The 24768-nt window shown below is 33.0% G+C and overlaps 3 protein-coding genes across 3 annotated transcripts; 2 read left to right on the top strand and 1 right to left on the bottom strand.

Moving 5' to 3' along the window:
* Window positions 1–4918: 4918 nt before the first annotated feature.
* On the bottom strand, window positions 4919–9118 carry LOC149093169 (uncharacterized). Its single transcript, XM_089268805.1, has one exon. It carries the CDS (start codon window positions 9116–9118, stop codon window positions 4919–4921), a length of 4200 nt encoding a protein of 1399 aa, XP_089124931.1.
* A 2716-nt stretch (window positions 9119–11834) lies between these two features.
* On the top strand, window positions 11835–14915 carry LOC149093168 (uncharacterized). The gene is made up of 5 exons (XM_089269035.1): window positions 11835–11967; window positions 12027–12147; window positions 12237–12454; window positions 13157–13672; window positions 14425–14915. The coding sequence occupies exons 2-5, from the start codon at window positions 12047–12049 to the stop codon at window positions 14451–14453; spliced, it is 864 nt and encodes a 287-aa protein (XP_089125161.1). The 5' UTR covers window positions 11835–11967; window positions 12027–12046; the 3' UTR covers window positions 14454–14915.
* Window positions 14916–15062: 147 nt separating this feature from the next.
* Window positions 15063–24115, top strand: LOC107365792 (uncharacterized). Its single transcript, XM_015933362.3, has 16 exons — window positions 15063–18376; window positions 18453–18532; window positions 18591–18741; window positions 18899–19035; window positions 19094–19187; window positions 19271–19428; window positions 19713–19847; window positions 19907–20143; window positions 20933–21043; window positions 21233–21304; window positions 21376–21535; window positions 21837–22004; window positions 22074–22197; window positions 22267–22490; window positions 22848–23363; window positions 23442–24115. The coding sequence occupies exons 1-16, from the start codon at window positions 18292–18294 to the stop codon at window positions 23873–23875; spliced, it is 2886 nt and encodes a 961-aa protein (XP_015788848.2). The 5' UTR covers window positions 15063–18291; the 3' UTR covers window positions 23876–24115.
* The last annotated feature ends 653 nt before the right edge of the window (window positions 24116–24768 follow it).

Below are 24768 nucleotides of genomic sequence, written 5' to 3'. Positions count from 1 at the left end.
CTATATCAGAGTATATCAGCAGTGAATGTATACCAGCATTCATATCTGTTCCATTTGCTCTCTTTGGCTTAAATTCATTAGAATCGTGTAGAGTGAATAATCCAGTATCTTTCGACATATTTTCGCTAATATATATCTCTCCTCTCTCTTCTTTTGTTCGCACAGAAGAGTCAAACCCCAACATAGCTTCGAGTTCATACCCTAAGTGTATGAGTAGAGGTAGGCCATGCTCATCTATAAATCCCTCTTTCTGCACAAAGTATCGACCTTCTTTCATAATTAATGACCGCGATATTTCATCATAAACTAGTAGAGGAAGAATGGTATGTCCATCTGCCCATTCATCTCTTATGGATTCGTTTATTATTTGCACGAGGCTTTGAATAGATGAGTAGTAAGATGGTTTGATTTTTTCCATACTCTTGCTATTGAGTATATGCACAGGGTTATACAGCGTAAAATAGGGTGTTTCTTGCACGTTGAACCAGCTTTTTGTATATGTCACCTCAGTTAAGGCTACTTCATAATTCTCAGATAAATTTAATGGAGCAGGCAGATACGTTGTAAAATTTGATATTTTATTTTCTGGTACATTCAATGTATTGCTTGGTAGAGTGAGATAAAATGAATTCATCTTGATACAATAAATTTCAATGAAAGTTAGTAGGAAATACTCATTTAGGGTTTCAAGACAGTATCATTAGCTGCATTGACTGCAATGTTGCTTTTTATATTCATCTTAGGGGTTGGTAGAAGGCAGCCAAGGGAAATAGATAGCAATGAAACCCAAAGCTTTTGATCGCCTAAATTTAAGGATAAATTTACAAGAGAGGCAACAACTATGATGAAAAGAGTAGAAATTTGTCCAATGAATAGAATCATTTTTGATCCATTCAGGTTAATGTCTTCAGGTCTTCCAAATTGATCCATGAGTTATACGACGCAGGGTAACCTAACCATTTCACGAGGTATTGTATCTTTCCTTTATATATTCTTCTTCGAATAACCTTCTCCACTCTGTGTAAATCTGCGTTTACACTCTGTAGTTCTTTGTCATAGAATTTCTTATCTTTAACCCTATTTCCGTCATGATCCTTTATTTCATAAACAGCATGACCTTGGTGTTTATCGATAGTATCTATCTTATAAACTTGATCAGTCCAATTAGGGTAAAAAGCTTTATCGAATGGTTTTAGTTTGTACTTCATTCTAACTTCTTCTCCTTCTTTAAGTTTCATACTTGCTTTATTTTTCGTGTACAAGCCACGCAAAGAGTCCACGCCATATATATTCTTGAAAACATCATCAGAGTTATTTGCATTAACTGCAAGCGGGGCCATTTTGATTGTTCGATGATAACACTTGTTATAGCCATCAATCAATGATTGTAAGACTTCAGTAAATTTGCGAGTGCCCTTCGCAGTGAAAAACTTGAACATTTTACTTTTTAGTGTCCTATTGAATCTTTCAACAATAGCGCATTTTATATCTCTATTACTTGAAGTGTAGAAACGTATATTGTTATCTTTCAACAATTTTTGAAAGTTTGAATTGACGAATTCTTTTCCTTTGTCTGTGCGTAGAGAAACAGGCTTTCTCCTTTTGAATAGATCAGCAAATACTTTAGTGACAGCAGCTGCTGTTTTCTGCTTAATTGGAAATGCCCATGCGTATTTACTGAAAGAGTCAATTATTGTTATGATATACCTGTTTCCTGCGTTTTGGTTAGCAAATTCTTGCATCTCAACAAGATCTGCTTCCCATTGCTCATCAATAGAACTAACAATGATTCGGTTTCTAAGAAAATTTCTTCTTACAGGTTTATGAAGAGTATATGTCAATTGAGATTTTAACCATTCAATTACTTCCTCTCTTTTGATTGATTCATTGATCTTTCTAGCTTCTTGATAAAGTTTATCAGCGGATGAAAAACTTGCTGGATTGTCAGGAGTGTAATATATTTCCGCTAGTAATTCTTCATTCGTGTAGCTTAATCCATTTCTTGGCATTTCTTAAGCTATATGGGCTTCGTTCTTGTATTCTTTTAGCTCTCTTTTGTTTTCCTTTGGTGAGACCTGTTTTTCTGTTTTTTGACCTATTCACTGCAGGTATCTGAGAAGGTAACTCTGCATAAGAAGTTGACGGTTGAGGAGACTCTGGAGGTGTCGTGTAGGGTGAAAGGGACTGTGTTGGTGATAATTGTTCATGCGACACAGTTTCGGTAGAATTCAATTCAGAATCACTTTCAATATTAGCATGAATGTTAGGGAAAGCAATCGGTCTAAATATACTTCCCTTACGCTTATCACTTGTTGAGGGTTTAAGAGAAAGTTTTCTTCGCACAGCTTTACTAGTTATAGTTGAAGGCTTTACACCACAGTTCTTTAGCACTTGTGTAAATTCTGTAAATCCAGGGCACTTATTACCTTCAGTAACTAGTGAGTGAATCAAATCCACGATGTTTGTTCCTTGAAGGGGTTTTTTCTGATAGATCAATTTACCATACAAGTCATACGCTCCTTTAAGTGCTAGCTTTAGTGCAATGACGGTGACTTGATTTATTAGAAACTTAGAAGGAACTGAAGTTATAATTTCTTTATTATTCTTTTTTATCGTTTTTGATCCTTTCTTTGAATTGGAGCTTGGTTCAATTGCACCTCCACTTTGGGTTGTGACATCTCCACTTGAGTTTATCTCGTAAACCTTTTTTGATATTTCAGCCATTAATCAAGGAAGATATTATAGATAACACAGTAGGTATGACTATGGGTAAATATCCTCCAAATTGAGTGACGTGTCTCAGTCTCCTAGTTTTAGCTTTATCTTTCACAATATCAACAATCGACTTTTTATGGCGTCTGAGTTTAGCTTTCTGTTTTTCATCGAGAGGAATATTCTTATGAACAAGGTTGACAGCAATTTCTTTAACTGCTTTATATATTTGCGGATTCCTCTTGAAGTAGTCTGATAAGAACTTCTGCCTAAGTTTCAATCTTTTGATTTTTGCAGCAACATTCAGTACTGAAAGTGAATCTCGCAACTCACTAGAAATCATATTTCATAGACGGTTACAGTAGGATTATTATTATGAGTGACAAGGATTTTAGCTTGTATACGCAAATTTTCAGGAGTTTTAGGTGTCAAGTCAACCTTTAAATAGCTGTAAGGCTCTTTGGTGGCATCTTCATATGCTTGAATGAATTTTTTGGACTTGGTAGGATATAGCTGTCTGGCAAGGCAGTAAATTTGGGATTTGTCTCTCGGGTTTTTCATAATTATCAAGTATTGACAATTCAAACTTATACCTCTCATATTTTTAGCTTGATGAAAAATATTTTGCACTATAAATATAACACTTATGTGCATATGATGACTCCCTTTCGTGAATAAATTTAGTAAGCGGTTATCAGATCCCAGTTCATTCATCAAGTCATCAACAACAATAAGATCGTATGATTCAGGGTCTTCTACTAGTCCTTCATGATATACTATAACACCTCCGCTTTTGTATCTATCTTGGAGTTGACCATGGCACCAAATAATTCTTGGAGAAGATGATAAACCTTCAATCATCATCTTATGATTTTTCAGTATAGATTCTACTAAAACTGTCTTACCACTTGAAGTTGGACCTGCTACCATGCATGTGAAAGGATGTACAAACTTATGAAAATTCATGGTGACAAACAAAATTTATTCAAAAAAGAGCAATACATTCATCGGTTTACATTCAAGAACTTCTTTAAATATCTTTACTCTTTCCTCTGTCTTTTACGGTGTCCTTTTCCATCAAGATTTTCAACCTTCCATTCTTCACGGATTCGAGCTCTAACGTTCATCAGAGCAAGGCCAACCATGTTTCGACCTGTCCATTTTCCCGGATTTTCTGCATTGACGTCTTCTTTATCGAGACCACATGAATACCAGTCATCTTCTTTGCGACAGAATACAAGCAATCTTGATCCTGTTGAAAGAAGCATCTTTCTCATCGCAGGACTGACTTTAGATTTAGCATAGTAGCCATTAGTCAGATGAGGGAAAAGGTGTTCTTTGAAATGGTCATCCAAATTTTCAAATCTTTCTTTCTCAATTCTAACCCAATTCCAGATATATTGATCAACACTAGGATAGGATAGATCATTTTGAACAACAAAGGAGCAGCTTTCATCGGTTGGTGAAAGAAGGTTCCATTCTTTGTCTTGCGATCCAAATTTGAAGATAGAGTAGTCTGGTTTATATTCGCTTCCGTCTTCGCATGATTGTTTGGATGTTGAGGCTCCATCAGTCAGTTCATTTTTGTTCTTACAACTGACGTGATACCAAGTATTCCCCGGATAGGTTTTACGAGGTTGTTCACTTGACTCACTCATTTTGAAAATAAAGATGATTGAGAAAAACTAAATGTTAAAGGCACAATGGGGCAACACTAAGTTGATGAGAAGAGAGAACTTAGGAGAGTGGAAATAGAATGACTAAAAATTGAAATGTAGCGTTCTTAAGTACTAATTTTCACGGGAGCTCAGATTAACTCCCTAGTTTTTGTTGGGCTTCTATTGGTCAGATATAAATATAACGCATGCTCATATCATCAACTGAAATTCGCTAATCCGTATACACGCCCTTCTTTTTTCGTAACCAAAACTTAACTAGCAAAGCTTTAGTGTAAATATTTTGCGTTCAATACACTTTGGGAAAATTTTGACTATGTTAAGTACAATATTTTACAAATCCATTAAGACTTTGTACATATTTGGTGAAAATTCAAAGAAAAAAATACATGTTGTTCCAATGTAAAAGTTTTTATTGTGACAATTTATGAAAAAAAGAGGGATGTATTTCATCATGTTTTGAAAACTTTGTACGAAAGTTGTACATATTTCGATGAGAATTACAAAAAATGATGTGAAAATTGCAATTTTCAATGTTTATAACCATATGGTCGGGTATTGTTTCCTTCAATCCTTCTTTTTTCTGAGACTGCTCGATAAATTTTCTCGAAACATCTGGTACGCACGATATGAGTGAACTTGTTTGAGGTGATGTTTGATTGTTGAACAAGCACCTCATCTTGTTGTCCATCAATGTAGTTTGTTATCATTTGCACTAGACGTTCAATGGTTATTATATCGAGAGCAGCGGCGGTGAGTTTGATTCCTTTCACTTTTATAGTAGCCTTGACTTCTCCATTAGGGCCAGTGCATTCATATCCATAATTTTTAGGACCCAGGGTTACAAATTGACTGCATTTCCATCCTGGCTCTACCTCGTCGGTCAATTCTCCAAGATAATCACCACACTTTATTTCTGGATCTCCATCTCTTTCGATAAAGACTACACTGTCTGTATCGAAGTAGAGTACACGACCTTCTCTGTGATTTTCAATTTTCTGTATAAGCCTGAATAACTCTAAGCGAGCATAAGCTGTAACAAAACTAGCGACGGCAATATTTGTTTTTCCTGGGTTTACTTTTTCTATCGACTCTTCATTGAATTTATGTTGAACAATGATAGTGTCCTGATTTGCTTCAAAAAGACCTAATGTTTCATATTCAGGGTTATTCAGAACGCCCCAAAGATCAGCATAACTACGTAGAACATCAGTTTTGGGCATATTTTGGTTCTGTGCAAGTTTTCCCCAAAAACTATTCAACATAAGTTTAGCAATACTACGCTTGCCGGGATTTTTTTCAATCTTAGATGGATCAAGTTCAACGTCTTCGGCGACTTTATATTCAGAAACATATCTAACTTTATCCTCCTCAGTTTGACACCAGGAAGGCCATCCACTTGCTTCTTGCTTGATTTTTAACCACATTCGAATATAATTAGCAAATTGAGAATCCGAAGTGTCTGGTTTAGGATATTGCAATACTTGGTAAATTTTCAGTATCTGATATCCGTTTTTGACAGCTTCTTGTAACTCAATTGATGTCCATGTGTTTGTTATACACCTGTCATTTTCATTGTGATGACACTCAGAATTTGACATTTCATTTGCGCAAGTCCTACATAGGGGAAACATTAGCTTTTTTCCAAGTCTCATGGGTAGAATCGCAATATTCAGGTTTTGTGGGGGTAAAACTTTACATTTTATGAAACCGAAATATTCATCTATATCGCTAAAGTTTTCTTGAATCAGCTCCGGGTGTGCCATAGGATATTGATACTTTTTAAGCACGTATGGGTATAGTGAAGTAAAGTCCAAATACCTTATGCGTTCATTTTCTGTGCATTTATGATGAAATTTTATATTATTAGTTCGTCCACCAAAAAAACTTTCTCTAATATTTATTTGTCCAATACTTTTAATTTGTCCATAGTATGAAATCCTTGAATGAGTATATGGATCACTTTTGTTCAATTCATGTTCCCATATCTCATGTAAAACCATTCCTCTATGTGCATAGTAGTCTCTCTTCAATTGTACGCGATCATACAAAACTTGAACACAGATGTCTTGATCACCGATCCTGATAATTTGTGTTCTATCCTGGTAACACAAAGGGCATCCATGGTAGTAACAACCCCAGAACTCAAAAACTTGTTTTGTTTCAGGGATGTATCCATCAGCGTAAAAGTTACCAATCCTATGCTCCCGTAGTATCTTCTTATCAAACAACCTTTCTTGACTATCGAGCCATGCAGCACCTGGTATGGAATGTTTGCGATCTGCATAGCCAATAGTAGGAGTTACACCAAGAGAATTTGGCTTTAGCATGTTTGCTCTGAATGTCTCCATTGCAATGGAAGCCAAAGTAAATCCTCTAGTTATTGGGTTTAAACTAGTAATTGACTGAAAAAGAGCGGTAAATTTGAGCATAGAGGTTTGCAGAATCTGCACGTCAGATCTACAATACTCAATGATTTCTTTATTGAAGTCAAACTCAACCCCGGATTGTTGTTGATACCATTCCAAAAACTCTGAATGCTGCGCAGGTTTCATGCTTGACGGGTCATAAAACTCTATTTGTGGCATTGGTCCTAGATAGTTTTGATTTTCTGGTATGTTGAAACGATGAGGGAAGAAACCTTTCTTCAACTCTGAAATATTGAAGGATTTACAAAGAGAACTTAAAGGTTGCATGAAAAGACTGAGAGAGTCAATGAAACGTAGATTCTCAATTGAAGCAAACAATATCTTGGAACCAGTCATGATTAGATTCGGGGTAGCTTGAAAATCCCGCTTGTAAAAATCTTGAATGATGAAATGTCCATCATATCCTCTCTGATTGTGAGCTACAATAGTAACTCTGGCTTTCTTTTTGTGTGCCCTTGGAGCGATGAAGTTATAAATGTAATTGCAGAATTGTTTAACACATTCAGTACCTTGAAAGATGTGTTCTTGTTGTCCACAGCTATCACAAGTCGATGGACTTTTAGAGAATGAAGTATAGTCAACACATTCATTGCAAATAGTGTGACTTATCAATAAGTTTGGTTGATGTTCATACTCAGAGTTTGATAGAGGAAGCTGCATTGATTCAATGTCATAGCAGATCATGAATGATGGTTTTTGATCATCTTTACGCAGCTCCTCAGGGTCCAAAACTTTTATGTGGCAATAGTGAGGTGATTCAGTATAATCGCAGTTACAAAGTGTACACTTATAAGTATCGCAAATGTGAGGTTGACCAACAGTGTAAACAATCCAACAAGTTTCGCATTTAACTTTTCTGATGCACATAGATTTTTGTATATGTATATCGTAGCATGTTTGTGAATTGAACTCTATGTGACATACATCGCACAGAATAGGTGTTTCGATTGGACATGGTGTTGTATTAGAACACTTTGAACAAGTATCACGACAAAAGTGGTTAGCTTTGTTTCCTTTAACCCAACAATGAGTGCAAAAATAATTACAATCCATGTATCCAGTAATATTGGTGATCACATTGAAATGGCCTGGTTGTGTATATTCTAGAAAAATTTGGCGTTCTCGTTCAGGTCCACCGAAAATTTTGAGCTGTGTTTTTTGATCAACGACAATAATTTGATAATTTTCAAGTTTTTCTTGAACTTGTGCTAAAATATTCATGTCAACAGGTGTTTCACATGCCATGTTAAGAGAGGTGAATAGATCTGAAGTCAATTTTCTTCGTGGTACTTCACGTCTTCGTACACTCGACCACGTTGTGCCTAAATTAGAGTCCCCACTCGTGTAATCAATAAGAAATTTACCAACAGCAATAGCAATGTAACCACAACACTGGTCATCATTAACTATTTCATACACGCTCCTTTTGAGATGAGAGCGAAGTGAACCTGGTTGCAGTCTCGATATTCGATTAGCACCTCCAGAAAGACATTCTACAATTTGAATCTTGATCTCAAATATATTGCTATCAAGGAAGTTACCGGCTGATTGAGCCAAAGCGTATGCTCTATCCAAGAATGCTTCTTTGTTAAAATTCCTTTTGAGAAAGGCAACGTATAGTTCACGATTTTCACTCGTGTTCCTGAAAGTGATGTAGATCATATCATTTGCAGATGCATCTGAAATAAGTTTTTCTACAAAGCGTTCGTAGGCTGTATCGATAGCTGCGGCAACTTGAATCAAATCAATCATCATGTTCTCATCATAGACTAGTTTTGCTCGTAGTAATTTGGTTTTAGAATGAAAAGTAGGGTTTGACCTCCATGGACCTTCTTCAGTCACTTCAAAATCTATTTGGATATCATGCATTCTTTCTTGTTGTTGGTCATTTGTATCGATATTAGTAGATGGTGCTCCATAACCAACTTGAGGTACATTGTTTGGTTGGAATCTGGTAACTTGTTGATTATCTTCATCTTGTACTTGATCCATAGGCTCAGTGTTAAGTATAATGTTTTCAAACTCCATATCTTCCTCTAACATAGCATCAAATATATTTTCTTCTTGTAAACTATTTTCTCTAATTTCTACTGGATGACTGAATTCATGCTCCATAATAGTATCAAAGTTGAAACTATCACTAAGTAGAGCATCGTAATTTTCTTCTAAAACTTGTCTTTCATAAATTTCGCAAACTCTCATACAAATTTCATCATTCTCGCATTCTAGTTCTAAGTCTAAACCTAATTCATTTATTGAATCTAAATCTAATGAAATGTTGAAAACTGAATCTTGACTCATTTTTCTGTATTTTAAAGTAAACTAAGGATGTAAAAAAGTAGATAGGGAATAATAATAAAATAAGACAAAATAAGTGTTATTTGATTTGATACTTATAAGTACGATGATAAATTCAAATTCAATCTATTACAATGCAGGCAAATGTCTAATTCTAGAAATCGTAAGTTAAGAATTATTTTGAATAGATAAATGAAAGGAAAAATTTCAATGTTAAATTCAATGTGAAAGTCTAGTGTAAAATTCAAAGAAAAATTTATATGTAAAACTAACTCGAAAAAGTTCAGTATATGATTTTTTTTTTGCGTATTTTGTGACTATTATTTGAGTGTATATATCAATGTAAAAAGTTCAATGTAAAAGTCAATGCTTATATTTCAAAGTTAAAAAATTAAGCGAAATTCAATGTAAAATTCAATGGCAAAACTAAGTGTAATTCAAGCGTGTATAATTCAAAAAGGGTAAAAATAATTTCAAAGTAAACCTTAAACTTCAAAGTTGAATGTAAATAATTCTTTGTATATAAATGTGGGTTACCTTGAGTTGAGTATAATTTTGTTGAAGCAAAAGCTTTTTCCAGCCTATTTAGATGTATAATTGAAGGTAAGAATACAATGTATGAATAAAATTTGGACTATTACAATAAATATATGAATAGAAGTGTATAAATTGAAATGAACAATAAAAGAATGAAAATCAAAAGAATAAAATGAATACAATTAAAGTTGATAATGGTGATAATGGTGATAATGGTGATAATGGTGATAATAGTGATAATGGTGATAATGGTGATAATGGTGATAATGGTGATAATGGTGATAATGGTGATAATGGTGACAATGGTGACAATGGTGACAATGGTGATAATGGTGACAATGTTGCTGGTTGAGAGGAACAATGGTGAATGAACGTTCCTCTTCAAACGAGTAAAGAAAATGAAGAAATTCATTACTGAGCATGAACATGAGGCGAAGCAGAAGAGTCTTCTAGAAAACTCTAAGGTTAAAGCGGATTATTCTTCTAGAAAACTCTGAGGTTAAAGCGGATTATTCTTCTCCTTCTAAAATGTAAAAGATAATCTGAAAGCGGTTTAAGTTTTCTATTTTCTACTAAATCTTAAGTTAAAGTAGTTTAGTTTATTCGTATAAAAGAAGAAAGTTTTACATGTTAAAGTCATTCATTTCACTCTTGACATCTATTGTATTAACTTTGTTTTACATTGTTTCCATCAATTGTTCTCTTTGCTTGACTCTTTGCTTGACTCTTGCTTGACTTTTGCTTGACTTTTCCTTGAATTGTTCACTAGTTTTTCAATTATTTTCATCAATTGTTCATCACTTTTTGAGTCTTTTCACTTTCGAGTCGATTCCTTTCGTTTATTTCATTCGTGTTTCCACTCTATCTCCATGCAAAATCTCTAATATGTCTTCAGTAGCACCATCAGCATCAGTTGTTAAAATGCCAGTCGCTGACTGTATCACCACCATCCACTGCATCATCGAGAGAATTCACTGCATGAGTGCTGAGAATCTCAGAAAATTCTGTGAGGAATGTGTATACGACATTGAGGATGATTACCTAAACTCAACTCATGAAGTGTCCTCAACATCCAATATTGGTGAATCTTGTGTTGGTAAATTTCTTACCTCGGATTGTTTCCTTGAAAGAGCCAGTGAACCAACTTTAATCGATCTGGCTTCTGAAGATGAAGAAGTTGAAGAAAACGAAGAAAAAGTCGAAGAATTTGAAGATGAAGAAGAAGAAGAAGAAGAAGAAGAAGAAGAAGAAGAACCAGTCAATAGAGGTTTTAAACGTTTGCGGGCTGACTCTATTTCTTTGTCCGAGTGTAAAAGGTTCAAACCTTTGGACCTCTCCATGAAAAATTAGTTGCATTTTTCCATTTATTTGGCTTGCTTCTCATTTCAATTATTTCTCATTTCAATTATTTCCTCTTTCAATTATTTTCTTGAATTTTCACTTACTTTTTGTATTTCCATTTTCTCCTTTTGAATTGTCCATTTATTTTGAATTTTCCATTTTGTACTTTCAATTTTCCATTTTTTCCAATTTCAATAAATTATTTTGACTGACATCTGCTATCTTTGTTTCATTTGAAAAAGCAATTTTTTCCCCTCAGAAATCGCTACCTGAGAGAAATACCCAGGTAGGGCGGGTGGGTGGGGATGGTGGTGGGGAAAGTCACGTTAAATTATGCTCTTGACTAGAAAAACTTTTTCTCAGCTCGGTTTGATGATAGAGGTTTGATTTAAACATGCTTGGATAGAGCTAAAGAATAGCTTCAAAAACATGTATAAAACATTATAATTTGTTAGTTAGATTTTTCTTAATTAGCATTTTAAAAAATTTTGGTAATTAATAATTAGTGTTGAAAATTTTAGTGAATATTGGCTTGTTAGGGAAGTTTTTTATATGATTAGAAAGCGCTTTTAAAGCACTTCAAAACAACGTTTTGAACATTAGTTAGTCAGTGTTAGTTAAGAAGTTAATTAAGAAAAATAATTAACATTAGGTCTATGGGCATGGTATATGCCCTGAGGCATAGCTTGTTTACGCGTAAAACTAGTAAACAAAAAGTATGAAATGCCTTAAGGCAAAATAGCATTCAAGCTAACATCTTTAAACTTGTTTTCCCCTTATTTTGGGGGTAAAAATAGGCTCCGCCTTTTTGACACAATAGTCAACCTTTACTACTCGCTTTGATACAAGACTTCATGTATTATATCATTTTCCCCGAAATATCAGTCCACTTCGAATCGATACCGTTCAATATAATTTAAATGACGCACAAATTGGAATAGAAGTAACATTCCTGGATTCACCTGATTTCCAATGTAACTATCATTTGAAATTTTATATTCATGCAATTTAATGCAATTTTTCTGTTTTCCAGATATTTTCAATACTAAAACTATGTCTGTCAGTGCAGATACATTTGAAAAGATGAAACCAATAAAAACAAACTATGGTTTTGATTGTGTGCACAAATTATCAAAAATCAAGGAATATATCAGGTATATATCTCAAGAACAACAATCTCGCAAGAACTAAATATTTTGATTCATTTGAAAACTAATAATTTTGTTTTTCTTTTCTCATTTAGTGTAATAATTTATAGACCATCAGATTCTTCCTGTGGATATTTGACAAAGTTTGAAGATCTCAAGGAAGATACGAAAACTGGAGAACCATGCAGCGTCTATCACTTTCCTTTACATAATTTGCAACGCATTGACCAAGAGTTATCACTTGATCAGATTCACAATACTTATTTGCAAAACTTATTAGTAAAAAGTCACGGCTTGTTCATTGGATCTTATCGTAAGTAATAATACTTCTTAATAGGGAAGGGACCCTCCTGGTACGATTTAATTTGGGAAATCCAATTTTAAGTCTAATCAGACCTATTTTAATGAATTGAAAATGACAAAAATAAAGACATTGCACAACAAATTAAACAAATTGAATTTTAGTCTCAACTTGAGAATGGCAATTTTTCATAGTTTCAGTTCATTACAATAGGTCTGTTTAACTTGAAATTGAAATAAAAATTGAAGAAAAAATTTGCAGGTCTTAACACTTCACCAAACATCTTTTTTACAATAACTTATTTCCATCGATTCATCATGAAATTTCTCGAATCAAATCGTACCAGGAAGGTCCCTTCCCTTGTTAGCCGCAGCTTTACTGAGCGTACAGGGGCAATATTTCCACTTTTGAGTGCTTAACTAGTTATAAGTTATAGTTACAGGTTCAACGAATTATAATCGAGTTCCATTCGGTAATGTAGATGTTTTTTTTGGTTTTTTACGGAAAAAAGTCATCTGAGTGAAGTTTAGAGGTGTATAATAGTTGGCTTAAAACTGCCGTGATTTCCTGAGTTAACCGAATGAATGTTCGAATTTTCTCCATTTCATGTATATGGTACTTATTGTAGTTGTGCGGTTCAAAAGTGGGAATAATTCGCTCTAAACCTAGAAACTTGATCTTATCAAAATTTCTTTTTCAACCTTTTCTTTCTAGTGTATTCTTATGAATTAATTGATATTATCGATAAAACGGAAAACAAAGATGCCTCGGCTAGTCGCTTTCCATACAGAATTAGAGCTGATGCAAAATTAAAAATCAGTAATCAGGTTACAGTGACGTTACCAGATGTAAAAACTTTAGATGATTGTTATCGAATCTGTCACAATTCAGAGCTTTTTAAATGCAATACTTACTCATACTGTCAGTATGGTGACTGTAGAGTTAGCAGCTTATTGACTCTAGGCTCTTATAATGAATCGCACGTTGAACAAGACAAATCATGTTCTATTTACACTTTGAATGTTGTCCATGATTACGCGAAAGTACCTCAAAGAAAATTTAAAACGCAGACTTCAGTCGCAGTGGACAAAAGTGTTGATTCTTGTGCAGAGTCTTGTCATGCTTCACCTGATTGTCTTTCATTCCAATGGTGTGATTATCAATGTAGTTTTGGTACTTTTTATACAGATTCATCTACTGAATATGATGAAGAATGCAGTATATATCTTCGTAAGTATCCTTAGAAATGAGTAACAAGATTTTGTTGATTATTAATGTCTTACTCTTAATTCAATTAGCCAAAGTATCTGAAAAGTACCAAAAAACGGGCAACAAAATCGTATCAGATGTGCTTTACACTGAAATGAATTTAAATTTCTTATTCTTAACAATGGTCAGAAGGGCAAAACTAACACTTTAATTTAACTAAAGGATTATTGAGTTGAGTGGTGTTATGACTCCAAAGTGGTAACTTGAAAATGACTGGAACTATTGCTTGGACATAGTATTTATTTAATTATTAGTTTAACTAAATTTAATTAATTCAATGGGATATTGTCCGCTATATGATTATTATTAATTTTATCAAATGGCTTTAAAATGTTACATACAATACATTTACAATACTTTAAATGCTGTATGGTCATAGTTCTGGGAGATGACACGCAGATCAATACAAAAATAATCAAGTTTATTCAATCTCCCATAGATGTGCCATGTTAAACTTTAAACAAAATTTTAATCGACTCTTTTTGAAAATCGATTTACTTATTATTTGTGAGTTTCAAAACTACGATGATGGTTGCAAAAGAGAGATATTGACAGAGAGAAGCTGAGAATATTAATTGATTCTATTTCCATCCCGCAGGACATGAAATACTTGGTGAACTTAATTTCTGTTCACCTTAATTCTGAAAACAATTAAACATTTTAAATTCACATTTTATTAATACAATGTATTAATCCCAAATTTTTTAACACAGATTCCAAGAAAGATCATAAAAATAACTAGGCCAGCCCAAAGATTTCACAACTGACGATGCTTAACGCTGCGATGGCAAACTATGTAAACTAAACAATCGTTTAAATGGTTCAAAACTGGTATGTTTGCTGGTCAGAAATAAATTTTTAGTAGATTATTGATTATAATTATAACTACGATGGATCACATCTAATAGATCATAACTGATTACAAATTTCTTTCGACTGAATACAATGAATTCGATATGCGTTAAAAGAACCGAGCTCTTGGTGGTTGTAAAGGTGTCAGCGCTTAGAAAGTTGAATATAAAGCTCCTTCAGCAAGACTGTTGTTACCTCGGTAACAATCGAAAGAAAATATTATATTTTCACTAAAATCAGCTTTTTGACAGCATAATAAAACTGTATAAAAAATTTTAACCATCATTTAATTGAATGAACTGGCAGCAAACAAGATAAAAGGCAACGAAAAAGTTTATCGAACCATTTTAATTGTAAACTGTTTAAATTTGACGAATGATAATACTAACCTGTGCGGAGAAATTTTGGTACAGATTAGGCAAATCCTTTTTTCTCAGGAACCATATGACCTGAAGGCTTGAAATTTCTAGGAAATGATTAAGAAGCATAGACCTCTGGTCAATATAAATTTCAACAAAATCGGTCAATTATTTAGTAAGCAATCAACATGAGTTCAGGGTGTTTAAAATCAGCAGTGCAAAAGATTTTTTTTCTCAATAATGAAAAGTGCACTAGAGCCGAAATGGTTCGGAAATTTTGTGATATTGGTGTGCCTCGAACTTCAGCTAATCGCTATTACCTTCAACTGGTAAATGATCCTGAAAATTTCATGAAAAATTATGCTGGTCGACCCTCGCTGAAAGTTACATCACAAGTGAAAAAAAAAGTATTGGCCATGACAGATAACAAAGTTTTCCCGGGATTTAGAGCTATTGGACGGAAATTAAATATTGATGACCACACTGCCAAGAAAGTTGTTACAAAGTTAAAGATTAATATCAAGAAAAGAAAAAAAGTGCCAAAAATTTCTGCAAAACAAGAAGATGTTATTACTGGTCGCCTCCCCCATCTACGTAAGAGTTTGAATTATTAGTTTGAGTTATAACTATGATTATTCAATTATTCGCAAGTTTTTGTATTGTTGACAATCCAACAAAACCATTCCATGAAGTGGGTGTCTTTCAGTTAATCGTATGTTTCATGCAACAGTGATAAACAAGAAACTTTGCAAAATTCCACAAATTTGTTTGCATTGAGCATTCATTTTATACCCTGATTTAGGCCAAAATTCCTGAGAAAATAGTCGATTGGAATAGTGTCCCTATCTTTTTTGCCTACCGCCCGAGTTAATTTTCTTAATTAGTTAATCCTGTCTGCAAATTTTTAAGTCAATTTCAGCATATGGCTGACAGATTATCCTCTGAAGCCTTCAGGAACCTTTAAAATCCTTATAAGTCTCTCACAATCCTTTTTTCTCAAGAAAAACATGATGTCGCTATCATTATTGCCAATAATGTAGTATCAATTTTGATATTAAAATATTTCGTTCTCTCAATCAAAGTCAACGTGTGGTATAAAGTAAGCTGTATTGTTAATTTTATGATTATCAAGTACAAGGTTAGTTTATCACTAGGTCAGACGATCGCTCGTCGAAATCGGAGCGTTAGTAACGAATTGAAGCTGACGTATTTTTATCTAGATTCAATGAGCCCATTGACTGGAATAAAAAATCGAGAAAAGATCTACGGTAAAGTACCAGATAGTGTCACTCCAGTGAAATAGCTTATTTGCTTACAGCAAAAGCTATTCAATGAGCATATCATGATAAATTAATCGAAAACAACTACAGGATTTAAACTAAGTGTCAGAAAAGCTTGCAATTAACATCAACAAGCTCCAAAGCAAGTTGAAATTCGCAAGGATATTCAATTTCTTGAAAAAATTCTAATCATTCCAACAAAAACTTTCTTGATAAGGAATGTCAACAAAGGGTTTGAGGGGCCATTGATTAATTCAGTGACATCATCTGGTACTTTACTGTAGAAATAAATGTATCTGAGTCAACGTCATCACTGTTCCTACACCATCCAGTACCGACCATTTTTTTGCATTTACTTTCATCCGAAATCTTGTTCAAAAGATTAGAAACTAAAAAATAGCTGTCTACAAAATCTTTGCAAACATTTGTAACATTACGAATTATGAACAGTTTATTGCTCCATGCTGGGCTGTGAAATCTGCTTCTAACGGTGTCAGGTTGAGTCAGGTTCCGTTTCCAATTGCGGTTTATATTAGAGCTACGATGTTAAAATTGTAAGAGAGTTATCAAAATACATGGTGAATTCTCAAAATATCTTTAGATGATCTCTTAAGTGCAAAGGTCGAATTATCAAAAATGACCTTCGATGGCCGTAATTAATTTTGTTTCCAGCTCTGCAAAATGCCCTGAAACAATCAGTTTACAAATACTAAGTTTAGAAGTATATCCGATCATGAGATATTAGGTTCACAAAAAATAGACATCGCATGGCTCTCAAACTTTTTTTCGTATTTTGGCTCATATTACGATTACTATCACAGATATAATGTCGAATCTTTGCAAGATGTATGAAAATTCATTGAAAAATTTCAAATGACCTTCAAATGACCTCTAGAGGTCAAAGGTCAAAGTCCCGACAAATGACCTCCGATGGCCTCCAAAGTCTTTTCTGCACATCTTCACAAGTTCCATACATTCTATATAAAGTTTGAACATATTTAGATAAGTCGTTTAGGCTGTAGCCGTGAAAAAAGAAATCAAAAAGTGGATTTTCAAAATGGCTAAGCTGAGTCTAAATCTCCACTTCGTTTCACTACGCTCCGATAATTAATATATGATTATATTATTGCACAAGATCCGGAAACTTCAGAGATCCGTGTTTCTTTGATTAGTTTTTTGATGCAATCTTAATTCAGTAATCAACTTTCAGCAATCAATTTGACACAAAATTATATTTTCCAATTTATTTCGTCATTAAAGAAACTGAATAGCGTGACTTTGCTGACGAGTTATACTGTTGTAAGATACAAAAATTTGATATATAAGATAAAGTACAGCGCCAGCGTGCTGGAATTCACGGTAAAAATTGAATGCTTTATGTACAGTAAACTAGTTCGTGCAAAAGTTTTGGGCAGTGAACATTCAAACATCTTAGATTCAAATAAGTTATATACACTGTGTTGAATGGCATTAAGGATAGCATTGAATTTAATCAAACAATTTAAATATTCCGATTGCTCATTTCGGTAAATTTAAGCTGCATGTTGGCGCAAATGAAAGTACAATCGAAAATTATTAGGATATCATTCTTGCTATTAATATTTTGATGCAATGAAAAATCTAGATCTAATAATGGATCCAATACTGGCTAATGCTGATCCGGATGCTGAAACTTGTTGATTATTATTAAATTATTTATTGATTAAATATAATCAAAAGAATCCTCTTAGGCGTTTATTGTTATTTATGTTGTTTGTTAGTCAATGAATTTAAAAGATTAGTTCAATTAACATTTGCATCATTTTCAAAACGTTTGCAATATCATAAGTAAATTGAAATTGTTACAGTTGATTGTGTTTGTTCATTAAGTCTTAACTAGTGTTGTATTGTTCTTGTTCTCCAGCGCCAGGAACAATTGTTCTTTGTTCTGTTCCGTTGTTTTGTTCCGATTTGTACTGTTCTTGTTCTTGTTCTTGTTCTCGATTTTAAGAACTAGGAACAACATTTTTTGTTCTTGTTCCGAAGAAATTGTTCTTCTCGTTGTTCTTGTTCCTTGAAAATATTGGAACAATACAACACTAGTCTTAACATGTCATCTTCACTGCTGAGCGAAAGAAACAAAATGCTGTTTATATTTTCAATTGAAGTCATTTTACTTTCAACAATTAAAATAGGTAAGAAAAAGATATCCATTAATTGGCTAAAAATATAAATTCAATCAATTTCTAATTCATTTACTAACGAACACAGGAAGTGCTACAGATTTGGTGGATTTACCATTAAGCATAAGTAGCAAAAGTGCTAATATTAATGCTACATTAACTGATATCGTAAGTTGAACAACCAACCAATTGTAACTATTTTAGCTCTTAATGTTATTCGTTTCAGAATGCTGGCAATAAATATTTCATCCAAGAATTTATATCAACTTCTGGTCAAACCATCAAAGGTAGAATTGTGATCTCAGGCGAAAAAGATTCCTACAACATCTATTATAATGTTGCTTCGTTTTTTAACAATGAACGATTGGTTTATCACGGTGAGTGTTGAACATAAGAACTGATGAAATGAAAGGATGGGGATATGCTTAGATTCGTAAGAAAATTGTTTGCTGATTGCAATTTGTTAAGAGATGCGATTATATTCAGTCATAAAATTCGCTATGAAATTAATTGTTACTTTTTTCATGATATAAGGTACAAATTGTATACTATTTACTTTCAAGAATAACTGGGATCAAACTTTACCTGGAATCAAGAAACCTGTAACTAATCTGGTACTCTTAATGGGACCTTCACTTTTATATCGATTTGATCATTCCTCACTTGTTTGGGTAAGTATTTCAACAACATTATGAGAATGTTTAATCAAATTTATTTGTCTAACAACAGAAATCAGTCGAAGATAAAAACATAAGAGGGACCCTGATGAAGGGGGCGACAACTGAAATAAATGGAAGATTCAGAATCACTTATTATTACAAAAGTTAGTAGGAATTCATTGATCAGATTAGTTGAATTGGTTAGATGAACCAAGCTCAACCATTCTCTTCCTTTTCATTTTCATAGAGCATTTCGATGATGATTTTGGAATCAAACATCCAAGTCGAATCGAATTTAAAGGTAATGATCCATATTCAACTTCAATCAGCTACAAAGAGAATCTTATTCTTGACATTTATCTTCAAAATGAGAACCATATTGATGAATTTGCGAATGAAGTTCATGTAAGTATTTCACTTTTCTTCATTATTCATATTCATTTACTATGATTTATCGCAATCACAATAACGCAATATTTTGAGAGGCATCATGAATTGAAGAGTTTGCTTATGGAAGATCTATTATTATCATTAATATTTATGTATCAAAATTATTCAAAAATGAAATATATGCATTTCTCAACTAATAGAATTGAATTTTGTGCTTTTCTCAAAACAAAACAAATGCCATTTTAAATATTGAAAATTTAAAAGATTTTCTCATTTACACATTTGACTCTTAACCTCAGCCTTTGCCTGGAATTGAATGCCCACATTACTTGTCAACATGGCACCCTAGATTCCCGGAGTTGAGAACTGATTATATGCATTACACTATGTACGAGTACATTAAAGGTTCAACCACTTCTCGGACATTCAGTGAGGTTAGTTTACTTGGTGTTAAGTATTTCACATTTTACATCTATTTTCATTTCATTTTCAGATTCATGCATCAGGAAATCATAACATATTACGAATAAAATCAAATGTTCTTGGCGTAACAACTGAAGCTATTTATGATTATAACCTCGGAGTTTCTTTCCTCTTTGGAAAAGGTGGATCCTGTAGCATATTACCTGCAGATAAAAATTCACCTGGAATCTATCCTTATGGTTACTTCCATTTAGATAATCTTTTCCTTGTTAATGCTGGTTATAAGTATCTTGGAAAGTTCAACTTAGTAAGTAATCAACAAATTTTCATAATTTTGTGCATGAAATTTTATTCATGATCTATTTAATTATTTAAGGGGAGTTTAATCATGAATTTAAATAATTAATATCATAGTTAGCCACCAGCCACACCATCACTAAACAATCTATTAGCCGACTAAAGTCGATTAGTGAACAAAATGCAAGAAATGGTTAACTACAGTAAACTACTGCTGTAGCTGGATAAGCGCGATCAATTTTCGAGCAAATTTTTTTGCTACTTTTGGCAGGTTTTTCCAGTTTTTTTTGCTTTTATCGATTTATTTTAAACCTACTTTTAGCTGCTTAGTTAATTTGAATTTCTTCAATTACCAACTGACTTAGTTCATTTATTTCGTAAATATTAATAAAAGAATCATATTAAAATAACATTTACGGTCGAATGCGATCTATTAAAGAAGATCATTTAAAATCATTGAATGCGCTGCTCGATGAATAGTATAATAAAAATTAGCTATTTCACTGTTAATCCTCAGCTGGGATCTCATAGCAAGTGTAATGAATCTCAAACATCAAGGATAATAAAATGTCTTAATAATAGAAAAAGGTTTACAGTGATGTGCCAGATAATGGGAATGTAGCTTTAAAGTTTGAACCTTTATTACTGATGTATCCGATTTGGTAATTTGATGAAGTTTCGATTGAAGGCATTTTACTCTGCATGCAGTTGCCAAGAATTTAATAGTTAATTGGATGGACCAAGATTAAATGTAAATCAGCAATAACTGTTCTCCAGTACTTATTTCATATTTTCTTAGGAGCATCGATCTGGACTTTCCGTAGACGCATGGGAAACATTCAAATATGATTTTAATTTCAATGGGAAAAAGGTCGACAAAGCTGTCATTAATCAATATTTTGCTGAATCGGTAAGTTTATCATAATGTTAATTACGTTAAACTATTTTAACATAAACTAATATTGTAACAGATGTAAATGTAGTGAAAATAGTGAAAATAAGGTTATTATCACTCAAACATATGATTTTCTTGTGTAACTCAATTTTTTTTGTTTCTCATTCAATTTGTCTTGAAATATTCAATCAAAATGAATTTTAGCATGACAGTGAAATATTTCCTGGCTATACACTTGTCAGTACCAAGATTTTCATCTATAAATTGGATTCATCGGTAAGTATCCATTTGAATGATTATGATTCGCAAAAGATTAATGTTTTTGTATATACTTTTGTCTTTTGTAGAAAGAAACTTATGCTTTGACCGATGAAATTACAAGAGAGTACAAGAACTTTGAAAAGGCCGGATTTGAAGATGAACTACATGAAGTTTTTACATTAAAAGATTGTAAATACTTGACCAGTGATAAAAAATTAACCCTCGCCTTCAAATTACAACATGAAGGTATGTAATAGCCAATATTGCCAAAAACAGAGCTTGTGTTATTGTAATGCGGTTGACAAGACCACATCTTTCATTAAATTCAGTGATTTTAGTTATTACCTGGTGTTAGCCACATTTAATTTGGCTTATTCACTGAGGTTGAAAGCTAATTATTGATGAATTATTTAAATAATTGTGTAAATGATTATCACCAGTCTTCCAAAATTGAAATTGATGAGAATGAAAGTCATTTATTACAATGTGAAATGTATTAATAATTGATCTTAAGTACTAATAACTGTTGTTTTCTTTCCACTTTCAGGTGACAACTTATCACAGAAACTTATTTACGAGGTAAAACAAAACTTGATGGATTTTATCGTTTTATCCGAAAAAATCAGTCCACTTCGAATCGATGTCGTTGAACACAATTTCAATGACCCACAAATTGTAATGGAAGTAACATTCCTGGATTCACCTAATTTTCAATGTAATTATCATTTGACATTTTACATTCACACAATTTAGTCCAGTTGCTGAACTTTTTTTTCTTTTCCAGATATTTTCAACTCTAAAATTATTTCTGTGAGTGCAGATACATTTAAAAAAATGAAAAATGAAATCAAAGCAAACAATGAAACTGAATGTCTGGACAAATTATCAAAATCTCAAGATGGGATCAGGTATATCTCGGAACCTGACCATTTTGATTCAGTCAAAACTAATAATTTTGTTCGTCCTTTCTCTTTTAGTGTAGTAATCTATAGACCATCAGATTCTTCTTGCGGATATTTGAAAGATTTTGATGATCTCAAGGAAGACACAAAGATCGGAGAACCATGCAGCGTCTATCACTTTCCTTTAAATAATTTGCAACGTATTCACCAAGAAATACCACTTGATCAAATTCACAATACTTTTTTGCAAAACATAGGAGAAATTTACTGGTTATTAAGATTGGCTAGAGGATATAATCGTAAGTGCTTTTCAGCTTTAGCTATTATATAATATATTCAGCTTTCAGGTGCGATATCTTCCCTTTTGAGTCCTAAACTTATAATTTATATTTATAACTTCAAAAAATTGTACGATTTGGCAATGCAAATATTTTCAATTATTAATCGGAAAAATTATCTGATATTGAAATTTGGAGCCATGCAACCATTATCTAAAACTAATTAATATTTCCTACAAGTTATCTGAATAGGATGTTTGCTTTTTCTTCAATTAAATGGTAACAGTTTTGGCTGTGCGGCTCAAAAGTGGGAATATTTCACTCGAGACGCAGAACCTTAGATCTTATCAAGAGTCCTTTTTTACCTTTTCTTTCAAGTTGGGTCTTACAAATTAATTGATGTTATCGATAAAACGAAAAGCCAATATACCTCGGCTGGTCGCTTTCAATCCAACATACGAGTCGATGCAAAATTAAAAAGCAATGACCGATTTACAGTGACTGTACCAGATGCGAAAACTTTGGCAGATTGTTATCGAACCTGTCGTAATTCAGAGCAATTTGAATGCAATACTTTCTCATTCTGGCAAAATGGTGAATGTAGAGTTAGCAGCTTATTGACTGACGACTCTCATAATGAATCACACGTTGAACAAGACAAATCATGTTCTATTCACGCTTTGAATGCTCTCAATGATTACTCAGAAGTATCTCATAGGAAATTTAAAACCCAGACTTCAACCGCGATCGACAAAGATGCTTATTCTTGTGCAGAATACTGTCATGCTTCTCCTGATTGTTTTTCCTTTCAATATTGCAATTATCGTTGTAGTTTTGGTGGTGTTTACACAGATTCATCCACTGAGTATGATGAAGTATGCAGTGTATATCTTCGTAAGTATCCTCATAAATGAGAAGCAAGTTTTTTGTACAATTATTGTTTATCAATTTCTTTTTCATTAATTAACTTAGCCAAAGTATCTGATCAGTACCAAAAAACAGGCAACAAAATCGTATCAGATGTGCTTTACACTGAAATGAATTTAAATTTTGAACAATGTGCATCATTATGTCATGGATGGTCCGATGGTGACACTGGATGTAAATCATTTAATTATTGCCCTAAAAGTAGAACAGAAAGTTCTTGTTCATTAACTCAATTTTCAGTTAAAAGTTCAAATACTAAGACCACTGAAGGAGGCGATTGTTCAAATTACGAGTTGAAAGTGGCATCAAATGAAAAGAAAAGCAAAGAATCCAGTTTGACTGAGGCGACCAAAGGAACAAGTGGATCAGGTGCCTTTGAAATAATTATGCTCTTGTTTTTCGGTGCTTTATTGGGATTCGTTACACCTTTTGGTTACTCAAAAGTTATACAAAAAGTTAATGCTCCAGAAGCCAACTAAAGTTTCACTTGGACAAGACAAAGAGATGAACAAGCTTAAAATATCAATTGAACTACATTTACATATGACAAGAAATCGTTGTTAATCATCGTTTAATTTAATTATGAATCATATCACGCATATCTACTTATTCAAGAACATCTTATTCTTAAAATGCAATAAAAGCAAGAGCATTCGATAAAACTATTTCAAAACACTTGTTAATCATTCTGAAAATGGGCAAATAAAAATTCATGATCTTTCACAATAATGAAATAAGATTCCGTCATCTTTTTCAGTAAATGTGATTTTAGCAGGAAAATTATTTGCGTATATCTAGAATATATTCAAATGAAGATTTCAATCAATCTTACTTAAAATGAATTATCATCAATAAAAACGCTGAACATCTTACTTCCATCATGGGCTTTGACTTTATTTTAGATTGTCCAAGAAAACTGTTTTTCGATAGTGATTTTATCGATATTCGCATGTATCTGATTCAGTGATTATTTTTATTGAATGCTTTCAAATTCAAGAGAATCAGAGAATAAAAAGTCAAAATTTAAAATTAATCAGCAGTTTTGCAGGTTTAACAACTTACCTTTAATGATTCCTATGCATTTTCACGGATAAACTGGCACCAGTGGCCAAGGCAAAAAGAGCGACGTAACAAGTTTTTCGTCATTTCAACCGTGCATTGTTTAATATTCTTCGATGAATGAAAATTATATAGCTATGATTATTTAATTATTCGTAAACAGATTCATGCAGTGGGTTGATTGATTAAGTTGAATCATAGCTTTCATCTAACAATAACAAAAGTCCACAAATTTGCTTGCATTGATAGTATCAATCTTGATAGGAAAATATTTAGTTCTCTCGATGAAAGTCAACGTGTGGTATGATAGGTA

The sequence above is a fragment of the Tetranychus urticae genome, chromosome 3 (genome assembly GCF_039701765.1).
Source record: "Tetranychus urticae isolate SD_2017Ah chromosome 3, NJAU_TeUrti_SD_1.0, whole genome shotgun sequence".
Taxonomy (NCBI): Eukaryota; Metazoa; Arthropoda; class Arachnida; order Trombidiformes; family Tetranychidae; genus Tetranychus; species Tetranychus urticae.
Note: the sequence above shows the minus strand (reverse complement) of the source record. Positions and strands in the feature narration are given on the sequence as shown.

Coding starts and splice junctions, on each gene's coding strand:
- LOC149093169 (XM_089268805.1), bottom strand. CDS start 9,118: ATGAGTCAAGATTCAGTTTTCAACATTTCATTAGATTTAGATTCAATA.
- LOC149093168 (XM_089269035.1), top strand. CDS start 12,047: ATGTCTGTCAGTGCAGATACATTTGAAAAGATGAAACCAATAAAAACA. Junction 12,148..12,236: donor AAAATCAAGGAATATATCAG/GTATATATCTCA, acceptor TTTCTCATTTAG/TGTAATAATTTATAGACCAT. Junction 12,455..13,156: donor CTTGTTCATTGGATCTTATC/GTAAGTAATAAT, acceptor TTTTCTTTCTAG/TGTATTCTTATGAATTAATT.
- LOC107365792 (XM_015933362.3), top strand. CDS start 18,292: ATGTCATCTTCACTGCTGAGCGAAAGAAACAAAATGCTGTTTATATTT. Junction 19,036..19,093: donor ATCATTCCTCACTTGTTTGG/GTAAGTATTTCA, acceptor GTCTAACAACAG/AAATCAGTCGAAGATAAAAA. Junction 19,188..19,270: donor AATCACTTATTATTACAAAA/GTTAGTAGGAAT, acceptor TCATTTTCATAG/AGCATTTCGATGATGATTTT.